The sequence below is a fragment of the Canis lupus genome, chromosome 5 (assembly GCF_048164855.1).
Source record: "Canis lupus baileyi chromosome 5, mCanLup2.hap1, whole genome shotgun sequence".
Taxonomy (NCBI): Eukaryota; Metazoa; Chordata; class Mammalia; order Carnivora; family Canidae; genus Canis; species Canis lupus.
In genome coordinates, this window is record NC_132842.1 from 85,610,988 (window position 1) to 85,623,625 (window position 12,638).

General features: G+C 53.2%; 1 protein-coding gene and 1 long non-coding RNA gene across 3 annotated transcripts in view; one reads left to right on the forward strand and one right to left on the reverse strand.

Moving 5' to 3' along the window:
* MTOR (mechanistic target of rapamycin kinase) overlaps positions 1-12,638 on the forward strand; it is a 120,163-nt gene that overhangs the window by 74,008 nt on the left and 33,517 nt on the right. For both annotated transcript variants that reach the window (XM_072828409.1, XM_072828410.1), the window contains exons 29-30: positions 5,800-5,875; positions 9,173-9,312. In XM_072828409.1, the coding sequence (XP_072684510.1) occupies positions 5,800-5,875; positions 9,173-9,312 (216 nt within the window). The remainder of the gene's footprint in view (positions 1-5,799; positions 5,876-9,172; positions 9,313-12,638) is intronic.
* LOC140634451 (uncharacterized) lies at positions 3,415-8,142 on the reverse strand. Its single transcript, XR_012031943.1, has 2 exons — positions 6,671-8,142; positions 3,415-5,696 (listed from the first exon to the last, which is right to left on the reverse strand). It is a non-coding gene; the product is annotated as an uncharacterized lncRNA (long non-coding RNA).

A 12,638-nucleotide genomic window follows, 5' to 3' on the forward strand; every position in this document is an offset into this window, starting at 1 on the left:
ACCAAGCCGTTCTGTTTTGAATCATGCTTGGGGCACAGAGCTCAGTCTCGGGGCCAGGAGAGGGGTCAGGGAGGGGTCTGGAGCAGTCACCCCACCTGTAGGCGAAGCAAGAGAGACTGCTCCATGGCGCTGGTGGTGACCCGGGGCAGGTCCAGCCTGGCCCCATCTTGGCTGCCGCGGGGCTCCTCGGTCAGACCTGCCCAGGTCCCCTGTCGGCTGGGTTGCGTGTGTCACCAGCCTAGCGCTAAGGGAATTCAGAGAATCCTTCCTTGACGGGGAACCAAATAAAACACAGACTGTGGTCTGCACTAGAAACAGGAGAGAGAAGGCCCAGAGCCATTTGGGAAGCGGGTGCATAACGTTCTCATAAATTCCTGTCGGGAGCACTAGGAAAGCCTGAGCGGTCCCCCAGATGTGACCGTAGATGCTCCTTATTTGACTGACTTTCTGACCGGCTCGGGCTCTGCTCTTACAGCCTGAAGGTCGCTGGGGCACCAAGGCTGAGACACCGAGAGACCAGGGCGATGACCGAGTGAGCCATAAAGAAGTAATTCGTTCTCAGGCCACATGACTGGATTTGACATCAGTCCAGAAACCTGTGGAGCAGTGGCTTCCAAACGCCTTCAGGAAACCACGGAATTCCTCGGGTGGCAGGAATGGCATGTGGGTGGCAAGCCGGAGACCCTCCCGCTGCTGTGGGCCGGCATTACGCCCTGGAGCTGGCAGTGCCTGACGCTTCCGGTCAGCTCATCCTGCACAGGAGAGCTCGACGGGGAGAGCCACGGCCGAGTACACGGGCCGCCCGCCCAGCCCTGGCCCTCGGCCGTCGCCCTTGCTGGGGCGCCTGCGGAGGCCACCGGAGGAGCCCCTTCCCGTCTGAGTGACCCGCTCACCCTGCAGGCTCTCCCCGCTTCTGAAGAGGGATTTGGGGAGAGTGTGGAGGGGAGGCGCCTGGTGTCCTCTGCTGTGGGAGGCAGCGCGGCAGTGTCTTGTTCTAGTTCGTTAATCCAGCCCAGCTCCGGAGAGCGTTTACCTCAGTTGCCAAGAATCTTCCCAGTGTCTAGTTCTCAACTCAGCCTCCCTTGATAAAAACTAAATCTTGGGGGACACCTGGGGGCCTCAGGAGTTGAGCGTCTGCCTTTGGCTCAGGGTCCTGGGGTCGAGTCCGACGTCAGGCTCCCTACGGGGAGCCTGCTTCTCCCTCTGCCTGTGTCTCTCCAAAATAAATAAGTAAAACGAGTGAAAGTGGACGCACCGTGCAACCACCCCTTCGCCCCTTGCTGACCTCCCTCGCTGGGTTTGCTTGTCTCCACCATCCTTGTGTCGGCAGGTTCAGTGGCGGGTGCTGGGATTTAGTACGTGGATAGGCCATTTCTGGTTGCTCGGTACACGCACGACTAAGTTCTCCAGTGGCTGCTCCCGCTGGAGGCCGGGGCAGAGCGCAGCTGGACCCCACAGCGCCGTGCTCTTGGGGGCTCGGGGCTGCCCGGCCTCCAGCTCTCCCAGCTGGTTTGTGGCGAGATCTTCCCACCCGGCCGGGGTCGGCAGGGTCTGCTTTGCATGGGAAGCACTCCCGCCGTCGGAATGTCCGGCCTCGTTACGCCCACAGCAGTCACAGGAGACGGGCTCGCAAGGGAGCGTTGAGAGAACGCGCTCAGGGGCTCCCAGCCGCCCCATTAACAGGAGCTCGCCAGGGGCCTGGGAGTGAAGGCAACTTCTTCCCACGAGCCAGCCTCTCCCTCGACTCCTAAAAATCACGTCTGAGTTTGCAAGGGGAGTTTCAGAGGACAGCCTCTTGTCACCCGAGTAGGCAGCTTACGCCTACTGTCACCTAATCGCTCAGCTTCCGGAAGACGGTGCAGCCTGCACTGGCTGTGCGGCCCCAGCCCCAAGCAGGCGGCCTTGGAAAGCCCACCGGGGCGGCCCGCTGGCGCGGGTGGGGGGTCTCAAGGCATATGGGCGGCTCATGAAGGGGGGAGAACCTGGGGCCGGAGGAGGGCGTCAGCCTCGGCGTCCCTGGGGACGTGGCCAGGAAAGGCCGCAGGGCTGCTCGTCCGCGCGGCGCATCCAGGGTTGGCCAGGTGCTCCCGCCGCACACTCTTCGTGTTACTGGGTCCCCACGGCCGTGTGACAGCCTGTGATCTTGGCCACAGCCGGGTCGCGTGTGGCGTGGAAAGGTCGGTATTAGCACCGCCTTCGCCGAGGTGGGACGACCACATGAGCAGTAAGCTGCCCGTGACCTGGGGACCCCTTCGCGGCTGTCCTGGTGCATCGCCTCCCCTGATGGACCGCCAGAAGGGGTGGAGGACGGAGAGAAGTCAGGGGCCCAGGCAAGAGCACAGGCTCTGCGTCCCGGGTGGTGGCGGCTTCCGGCTCCGGGAGGTGGGGACACAGCTGTGCTCTCCAGCCTCCTTGTGGCCCACCCGGGGAGGCCAGAGGGACAAAGTCCTGCAGGAAAATAAAGTGGGGACAGGGAGGAGGAGAGAATAGACGGGGGCTGCAGCTGGTTAACGCACAGGTCTCTCCTCGGAGCCATCGAGGGACGTGTGCACCGGCTCCTCCCCTTCGGGCCCTCGATTCAGGCCGGGGACCTCGTACTGGGAAGGGACCCTTTCTCAGGCTGATCCCACTCCCTTTCCGTGTCTGTGTTTAGTCATCTAGTCGAAGTTGTGATTTTGCAGTGATTGTCCCTATCGGGAGCCTCGGGCCGTGCCTCCCGTTTTCCTGGCGGTTGCTGAAGACCTGGTCGGTGGTTCCCCCAAGGAACCCAGCCCCCTCTGTCCTTCGCGCTGGGCTCTGTCTGCGGCCTCGCTCCCCTCCACCCGCGTTTAGGTGGGACGTATGGTGCCGGTGACTTACTTGGACTTTCCCATAAAGGAGTGGGGCCATATGATGACTTTTGGTTGTTTGTGTGTGTGTTTTTAACTTGCAAAGCTGCGTTTGTCCTTAGAGGAGGGCGATCGAAGCTGGAGCAACGTTAAGGTGAAATTCCTGCGTCTCCTCTGCGGTTCCTAGTCGCTACTTCTTGATTTGGATCAGTTTGTTGTAAAGCCCTCCTTTTCATGTATCATGAGTGGGAGAACGGAGTGGGGAGGGCCTTTTGCTTGTTTCTTGTTTTGTGTTGCTTTTGTCCCAAGTGAGGCAAGCTTTGCCAGTGTTTGTAATTTGTTCCCGAGAATCGCATTTGCTGCAGAACACAGGATTGAAGACATTTATTGAAACTCCTGGATTTTTAGGTCTGATTTGTGGAGTTAACTTATTTTGCTTTAGGTAAGGAGCATACTGCCTTCCTCCCCAGAGCAGTCAATACCTATGCCGTGGCCATCCTAGTCGTCCCCTCTGAAACCCAAAAGAATATATAGATGATATAATTACATGTATTTACATGTGGCATATAAATATACATGGACTCCCTTTCTTGCCTTTTTACGCTTCTAAATTTTTATTGGGTTCAAGGAACTAGATAATCACAAGTTCGTACCTACTAATATTGATTATTAATACAGCTCACCTAGCCCCCAGGTGAGTGAGCTTGTTAGAAAGGCTCATAAGGGGCACCTGGCTGGCTCAGTTGGCGGAGAGTGTGACTCTTGACCTTGAGCCCCACATTGGGTATAGAGCTTACGGTAGGTAGGTAGGTAGGTAGGTAGGTAGGTAGATAGATAGATAGATAGATAGATAGATAGATGATAGATAGAAATTTTTAAAAGAACCTCATATAGGACTTTCTGAAAGAAATCATGATGTTATGGCTCCTCTTTGAAATTAAGAACATTTCTGAGCCCCGCAGCAGACTGACTTATAGGGAACATTCTGGCTCATTGCTTTGCACAGAAGTACAGGTGGGTCTGCCCAGTGGAGCCCACGAGAGTCGCCTGCCTGCCATGAATAAAGGAGAAGGACGTCTGTATGGTGACTCTGGCCTCCCGTTGCAGAGCCTGGAGCCTGGGCCCCTTGACAATCTGAGTAAGGGGCCCAGGATGAGTTTGGAACCTGCACTGATGATTCCCTAGTGCTGGCTCGAGTCTCGGCCTTAGGTGTGCACTTTTTCTGTACACAAGCCTATAGCCATGTATGTAGCAACCTTAATTCTTAGACAAAATCAGGTGAAGGAAGAGGCGTTTATCGGGCTCTGCTTCACAATTTCATACCCTTTATTCCATTTTGTTCTCTGAAAAAGCCTGTGGAAGAGGTAGGATTAGCCACATTTTATAGATGAGAAATGTAAAACTCAAAAAAGGTGTCTTGCTTATGGTTGTAGAGCTTATACGTAGCAGAACTGGACCTCCAGGAATGCAAACCCAAGCTTTCTGACTCCAGATCCAAAGCTGCTTCACCCCGCACCTCCCCTTAACAAAGGAGAGTCACAAGGTTGCTTCAGATCATACAGAGACTGTCCGCCATTCATGGTGGGCCTTAGGGAAAATTGCTGCACTTTCAGGCCTGGGTCTCCCCCAGGAGTGAAACAAAATTGAAAATACCTTTCCTGCCCACTGTCTTGGGGATGCGTGAGGTCAGAGGAGTGATAGGCTGGAAGGATTATTTGAAATGTGCTTTGTAAACATGAGGCATTAGATTATTACTTTCACAAATGTTAATGTCTTTGGTTTGACAGATTTTGGGCAGTTCCTTTGTGGTTTTCTTGGAATAAATGTGGAATTTGAATTTCAGAAAAATAATATTTATACCAGCAATCTGTTGCCATATTACCATGTTAAACCTCAATCCTGGAATTTCCCAAAACCACTTAAAAATTCATTCTAATCAGATAGACAGTTTGCACTTAGGGCAGTAAACTGGATCCCTCACTCGTTAGAACAGCCTGGACTCCCAAGCTGGACTCTGACGGCTTGCTCCCCGCCTGAACAGAGAACGTCACCGTTGGCCCCTGACTTCCTCGGGCCTGCTCCATCCCCCGTTTCCTTCCTGAACATTAGCAGCCACTTAGTTGCCATTTGCCCTCATATGTACGTTCCTGTTGGAACAAGGGTGTCAGCCCTGCTGCTGTCCGGCTTCCAGGACATTCTCCACAGCCTCTCTGTTAACCGGCTCCAGGCCCAGACCATCACGGCTCCTGCCCGCTTGTCCCCATACATTACAGTCCCCCGGTCGGTCCCAGTGGCCGCATGCTGCCCACGGGCGACAGTGTGTCGTCAGTGAGAAACCTCGCTCTGCCAGACGTGGGGCGCCCGGGCCGGGTGGGCTCTGCAGCAGGGGGCTGGCCCTGGAGGAGGGTCTAAGGAAGAGTGTGACTGCGAAGGAGACCGGTTCTGTCAGGGGAGCAGTCAGATGCTTGCACAGCCACAGTAGCCGGGGCGCCCTGTCCCTACCGCAGGAGGCTGGCCTCGGCGCCACCGCCGTGTCTCATTCTCTGGGCAACTGATGAGAGGTGGCGAGAGCTAGAGGTTCAGAGGGACCTCATCTGGTTGTGTTCGACGCAGGGCCGATTTTGGACGCAGGCCTTCTAGGTTCTAGGGGACAGACGCATGCGGCCCGGCTGACCGTGTCTGCGAGGAAGCCCGTCTGTGCTGGCGGAGAAGGGGCCCCACAGCCAGTGAGGCTTCCTGTCTGCCAGACGCTGCGCCCTCAAACCAGGAGGGTGGGATCAAGATGAAATCATTCCTTAGCTGAAGTCATTCGGGCTGAGCTCGCTGGGTGGTCGTACAAGTCGGTGCTGTCTCTGCACCTGCAAGACACTGTCCCCAACGTGCGGGTGAGCCATCCGCCTGCGCTGACCCCCACGCCTCCCACCCACCCCCCTGACGTGAGTGTAACCACCTCTTCCTTTTGTTTTCCCAGCATTAATAATAAGCTACAGCAGCCAGAGGCAGCGGCCGGGGTGTTGGAATATGCCATGAAACACTTTGGAGAGCTGGTAAGTGCCTCGTTCCTTTTGGAAAAGCAAGAGGTAGAGACATGGCTAGGGAGGCGCTCGGCCACACCCCTGAGAAAGTTGCTTTCTTTTGTCTTTCTCCCAGTCGGCAACGTCCGATGCTGACTTTCCTGTATCGCGAGGATGAAGGCTGTGTGGATTCTGTCCACACTGAATATAGCTCGTGAGGACAGGATCTGATGAATAGTAATGGCTGGTGGATTTCAAACCCCTGGCGTGTGCCCGACCCTTCCGGTATTTTCTGTTCTCCATCTCACTCAGTCCTCGCAAGGGCCCTGTGAGTAGAGGTACAACCGTTACCCCGTGCGACAGGAGAGGAGCCTGTGGTCCCATCAGCACAGCAGCCTTGTCTGAGCAGTGAATCCGTGGCCGGGCCAGCACCTGAACCCAGGCCGTCTGGCATCACCTGTATGACCCCAGCCCGAGTTACTGTGTGTCTGTCTGTGGCACCAGCATCGCCGCTGGCCCACGGTTCCTGCTCAGTACCTATCTCAGAAGAAAGCACGGCCAGTTCTCCAGAACGCCACGTACCGTGATGACACGTGCCGTTGAAGAGCTGTTCCACTTGGTGCATGCTCGCATAGCTGCCTCTCTCCTGCCGTCTCTGCCTTATATCACTAGTAAACGTCTCCATTACCCTGTGTGGCCCTGGCGGTGCTCTGGTGACTCCCTAACCATATATAAAGCATTGACCTCATCAACTCAGCGTTGACTCCCCGGAATGTTAAGTTCTGGGTCCATTCGATGAGCCTTTCGTGAGTCATGGAGGCCACTTACCCAGGTTTGCTGGAGTCCAGAGCCCGGTGTGTGAGAGAGAAGAGATCGGTGCTGCCTCACAGGCTCTGCCTCACACGGGGGCTAGGAAGTTGGACCATTTTGCCGTCCTGAGTTCAGATCTGTAACTAGACCACGATGGCAACTCTCCTGATGACAGCAGAAGGGACTGTGTCTCATCCACCTTTGCCACCATCCTCGGCGGAGGGGGCCCGTAACTCCAGGCAGAGACGCCCCTCCTTGGGTGACCCTGGAGCGTGGGCCACAGTAAGCGCCCCGAGAAGCAGGGATTCGCGAGCATCTGGCGTTCAGGTGGTCTGCCAGCGGATAGCTTATCCCCCGTGGCTCAGAGGACCGGCCCTCGGGGCCAGCTCCTCCGTCTCCAGGCCCTTAACGTGGCCCTGAGTGCCAGGATCATCGCTAAGCCCAGGGTGGATTTTCTGTTATATTTAGGTAGCTGAAGCACATTAGGCTCGACAACGATTTGCCTTTTCTTGGCAGAGTCTGCGCTTTCTCAGCACAATTTATGTAACAGCAATCCCATTAGGATCTTGTGTGATTCATTGCTTAAACCTTATAGTTTCTGCAATCTATTGCAATTCAGAATATCCTGCCCCCTGCCTGACCTGCTCCATATGCCGCTCCCTCTGCCTTCCGCCCGTTCCTGCCGAGCGCCTGCCATCCGCCAGTCACGGGCCCCTTTCTCTTTCCCACCCGGGCAGAAACCCAAAATGGGAAAATACCAGCGTTCCTTTTCAGTTTCAGCATTTTTCATTTGATGCTGTCTTCACAGTGACGCCTCTGAAGGACAGTGACTCTTCTGTTTTCTCTCTTATATTCTTCTCAACAGGCTTAGAAAGTGAAGTTCAGGTAGTTTCACCTGCCACAGAGCCAGGTGTGCCTGTGTTGGTGAGCCGTGCCGTTCACGGACGCTGGGGCGAGGCTCGTGCAGGGCCCGCGGAGGGGACTGGCCGTGCCAGAGACCAGCGAGGGGACATCGGCATGAGTTCACAACCGAAAGTAGAAGTGACCTCCTTACAGAGGTTCAGGAAGGAAAGGTCCTTTCAGCGAGCTCAGCAGAGTAGCAGTCAGCACGTGTACCACGCAAATACCGGTTTTATTTAGAAAGGAGAGGAAGGGGGATCCCTGGGTGGCTCAGCGGTTTGGCGCCTGCCTTTGGCCCAGGGCGCGATCCTGGAGTCCTGGGGTCGACTCCCGCGTCGGGCTCCCGGCATGGAGCCTGCTTCTCCCTCCTCCTGTGTCTCTGCCTCTCTCTCTCTCTCTCTCTCTATGTCTATCATAAATAAATAAATAAATCTTTTAAAAAAAAAAAAAAAGAAAGGAGAGGAGGATGGTGGGGGAAATTCACGTGGGGCCTGCATCGAATACAGATTCCACTGCAGAATCGTCTTGTTAGCAGGATCCCTGGAGAGCCACTACCCTGGCCTGGTAGGGAAATATCCTCTTTCTGAGCTGGAGATAGAGAAGCCCAGAAGACCAGCTGAGGGGGAGGCCGGTGGGGGGCAGGAAGAGACACAAAACAGTCCATCCCCTGACCACTTAGAGAGCCGGAGTCTGTGCTCACGTGGCCAGCACCACGTGTCAGCATGGCACACCATCTGCCCGGGTGATGGAAACCAGCCTTTGGCCCCTGACACTGGTGAAGCTGCCAAGCGCTGAGCAGGAGGGAACATTGGGTGGAAGGAGGAAAGGTTTTCCAAAGAATTTTAAGTGGCAGTGTTATATTGTGTTTTAAATCATTATTTCCTGAAAGTTTAAAAACGCAGAGCATCAGGAGCTTTTAAAAAGCGAGTTATTTTCCTCTAACAACTATGCATAAAGGCTTGGTCTTTCTGGCCCCGCCAGGAAAGTGGCTGCCATCCCGGTCCTGTGGCCCGCCATCCGCAGTCCAGCGGATCCAGGCCGTGGCATCTTGCAGGAGTCCTGGTCGGGGCTTCCTGCCGTCGCCAACGATTTCCCCTGTTGTTGCCTCCCCACATGCGGAGCTCTGCGGACCCTGGCGTCTGGGCAGGAAGTGATGAGGCGTGGACACAGCCTGCCATCTGCTCCTGGATCGTCCCAGGATCGTTCTGTCCGTGTGCCAAGTCACCAGCATTCACACCACCCCCAGACATAGCTCCAGACGTTCTCAAGTTCTTTTCAACCAGAGCCAAGACGTATGGGGATGGGTGAAGCACCTAGCGCCTTAGGAAAGGCAGTGTGGGGATCCCTGGGTGGCGCAGCGGTTTGGCGCCTGCCTTTGGCCCAGGGCGCGATCCTGGAGACCCGGGATCGAATCCCACATCGGGCTCCCCGTGCATGGAGCCTGCTTCTTCCTCTGCCTGTGTCTCTGCCTCTCTCTCTCTCTCTGTGACTATCATAAATAAATAAAAATAAAAATAAAAAGATTTAAAAAAAAAATAAAAAAATAAAAAAAAAAAAGGAAAGGCAGTGTGTGGCTTGCTCTCCACGCCCACAACAGCCTCTTTCTTTTCCACTTGGCAGGAGATCCAGGCTACCTGGTACGAGAAACTGCATGAGTGGGAGGATGCGCTGGTGGCCTATGATAAGAAGATGGACACGAACAAGGATGACCCCGAGCTGATGCTGGGCCGCATGCGCTGCCTCGAGGCCTTGGGGGAATGGTGAGCTGCGTCCACACAGCAGCCAAGTGGCTGCCACCGATGTCCTCGCTGGGGTTTTGGGACTGGAAGGGCTTCCCCCGTGCAGAGTTCTCACCTTAGACCCTTATGTTTGTTTTACCTGCTACCTTCCTGAGAATCATCTACCACCTGGGTGTTTTGGGTTTTTTTTTTTTTCAAACTTAAACTGTAGTGCTCTAGGACAGGAGAGGCTCGGGTGAGCCCCTGGGATCTATACCTGCTCCCTCTTGAACTCCGACTGGGAGGACCTCAGGTTCTTACTCTGCAGCCTCAGTTTTCTCTTTATTATCTCTTGTTAATGATTTTGGAAAAGAAGAAAAATTCCTGCCCTCTTGAGACGCTTCATCTTTATAGAATGCTTGCTTCATGCCCAGCACTCTACCAGGCTCCAGAAAGACAGAAAAAAAGGCCTTCCTCCCATCGTGGGACTCGTGAGACAAGCACATTGCAGATAGTAAAGCTGGGGAGGACAGTGACAACAGTGTGAGCAGACAGCTTTGCAGGCCAGCGGGAGGAGCGAGGTGGCCTCGCCGTTCTCCCTGGAGGAAGGAGTAAGACTGAGGCGCAGCTGAAGGAGATGGGGGTGGGGAGGGTACCCCAGCTAGAAGCAACAGTAACGCTTAGCTGAGAACACTTGACAAGATCTTGGTCTGGGAAGCCTGCGGGGGACGTTGAAGTAAACCTGGCCCCTATTCTGTTTGCCAGCCTCTAAGTGCAGTTTTTAAAAATAGTTGAAACAAAGTGCCCTAGTATCATAGTGAGATATTTTACGGTTTTAAATCGTTAAAATGCCATTCCACTCCCCGTGAGTAGATGATCCAGACTTTCTCTGAGACATGAGACCAAAGGTCCCATTTATCCATTCAGCCAGTAATTATTCGTGGCCATTATCTGCACCGGGCCTGAAGGACGCAGTGGTGAGCAGGACAGACCCAGCCCCTGCCTTCCCAGAGCTCACAGGCCAGACAGCTGGGCTGTCGTGATACAGAGCGAATACGGTCATCAAGAGGAAGCACAGGGGGCCGTGGGAGATAGGAAGGGGCCCCGATCCAGGTTTAGAAGGTTTCGGAAGGCTTCCAGGAGGAAGTGATACCTAACTGGAATGTGTGCGGTGAGGAGTGAGCACAGTGTGTTCAGCATTCTGAAAGTCCAGCATGGCTTGGAGGGTCGGGGGTGATGTGGAAAGGTCAAGGTGAGGCAGGAGAGGTAGCCAGGGCCCTGATGCTGTGGGGCTTATATGCCAGGTGAGGGGTTAGGGCTACTGACAGGCCATCCAGGGACTCGGACAAAACCCTCTCGGAGCAAAGTAAGAGAGTGAATTGAAGGGAGACCAGAGAAGGGATGGCAGGACCAGCTCAGAGGCCCAAGGGGACAGATGGTGGGGGTGGAGAGGGAAGGGGCTGTTTAGGAGGCGTGTTGACAGGATTTGGAGGCTGATTCGATGTGGAAGTGAGGACAGAAGGAGTTACAGTTCTAGCTTCTGGAATAAAGGCAAGACCTTCCAACACCCAGAGCTCCTCAGAGGCCAGATCAGCCCAAAGCCTGAGGCTCCCCACCAAGCAGGCCTCAGGGGCTGTCCACGGCCTGCGCCCCCCCTGTGGATCTGCCCCAGAAGGATTTGTTTTTTTAATCTACGTTCTTACATTCGTCTTTTATTTTTAAAGCATAATTTTTTAGAAAGGATAATGGCACAAAATTCACTAGTACAAAACAGTGACAGGATTGTGTAAACCAAGTCTCCTTGTCCCCCGGCCTCCCTGTGCCCCGGGCACCGACCCTGTCCTGTAGGTTTCAGCGACGGTCCACAGCTGTACACCTGTGTGCATTAGGACGGTGAGCCCTGTGCACCGTTTGCACCTTGTTTTTCCACTTTTAACATGTATGAGCCGCTCTTTCACATCACTGCCTACAGGTGCTGAAGGGCCGCGTAATGTTCCACTAGGTTAGTAAACGGCAGGCTACCTAAATAGGCAAATGTAGATTTGTTTTGACATTTTATAGCTTGGACAATTTAAGAATGTTACTGGGAAAAAATATTAAAGGAAGTCTTCTGAAAAGAATGTCCTCCCACTACACATTCCTTCTGTGCCTAATTATAGACACTCTTCGATAAATGATTGCTATTTTTGTTTTTTAATATAAGGTTGTTACTGTATTCTTAAGATAGGAGATGTAATTGTACCGCATGAAAATTTAATGTCAATGATTTTAGCCTTAGGCATTGGATCACACATATACAGATAATCGTTCTAAAATTACTTGAAATTAGTTTGTCTGGTTTAACCATTAGCAGGGAGATTCAAGTACTTATTTCTGTAATTAGCATTCACACTCCTTCACCTCCGTGAAGAAGCATATCCTATCAGACCTGCCTCATTACTTTGTATAACTAAGGATTGGGGGTTTTGTTTTTGTTTTCTGATGTCCAGCAGGTATCTAGAAACTGCACTAGCCACTAGCCAAGTATAGCTATTTAAAATAAATAAAATGAGATCCCTGGGTGGCTCAGCGGTTGAGCGTCTGTGTGGGCCCAGGGTGTGATCCCGGGGTCCTGGGGTCGAGTCCTGCATCGGGCTCCCCGGTCTCTGCCTCTCTCTGTGTGTCTCTCATGAATAAATAAATAAAATAAATAAATAAACAAACAAACAAATAAAATTAATCATTCAGGTCACACTAGCCACATTTCAAGTACTCCATAGCCACACATGGCTAGCAGCTACCACAGAGGTGCAGATGTAGAACATAGAACATTTCCATCACTTTCCAAACTTCTTTTGGACAGTACTGATCTAAAGCAAAAGAATAGTATGTTGAGAAATAGCCACATTATTTCAAAAATAATTTTCTTCCACTATCAAATTGGTTATCATGCAACCATGTTATTAAGAGAAAGATTAAAAAAAAAAAAAAAAACACAAGGGGTAAACATTCCTAGAATTCAAGTCTAACCAGTTCCTAAAATGTTTTAGTATCTCTCTTTTGGCCTTGGGCTTCGTGTAAATGTCACAGCCGAGCATCCAAGTCTTTGTGTTGTGACTCCAGCCCGTTTCTCAGTGAACTTTACCTCATCATCTGAACTCTGGCCAAACTTCAATTTTGTCCAAACCCCACAGAATTTGTTTGGTTTGCATTTGTTCATTCACTTTGCCGAAGTGCCCACCTCCTCCTCTGCTCCTTTTTCCACTTTTTGAAACTCTCCCCACCTTTCAAAGACCACCTGTCCTGTTTCTCCCTCCTTGGGACCCTTCCCAGCCCCTCCCGCACTTTAGGAATTAATGACAAGCACTTCCTTCCACAGGTTACGTAGG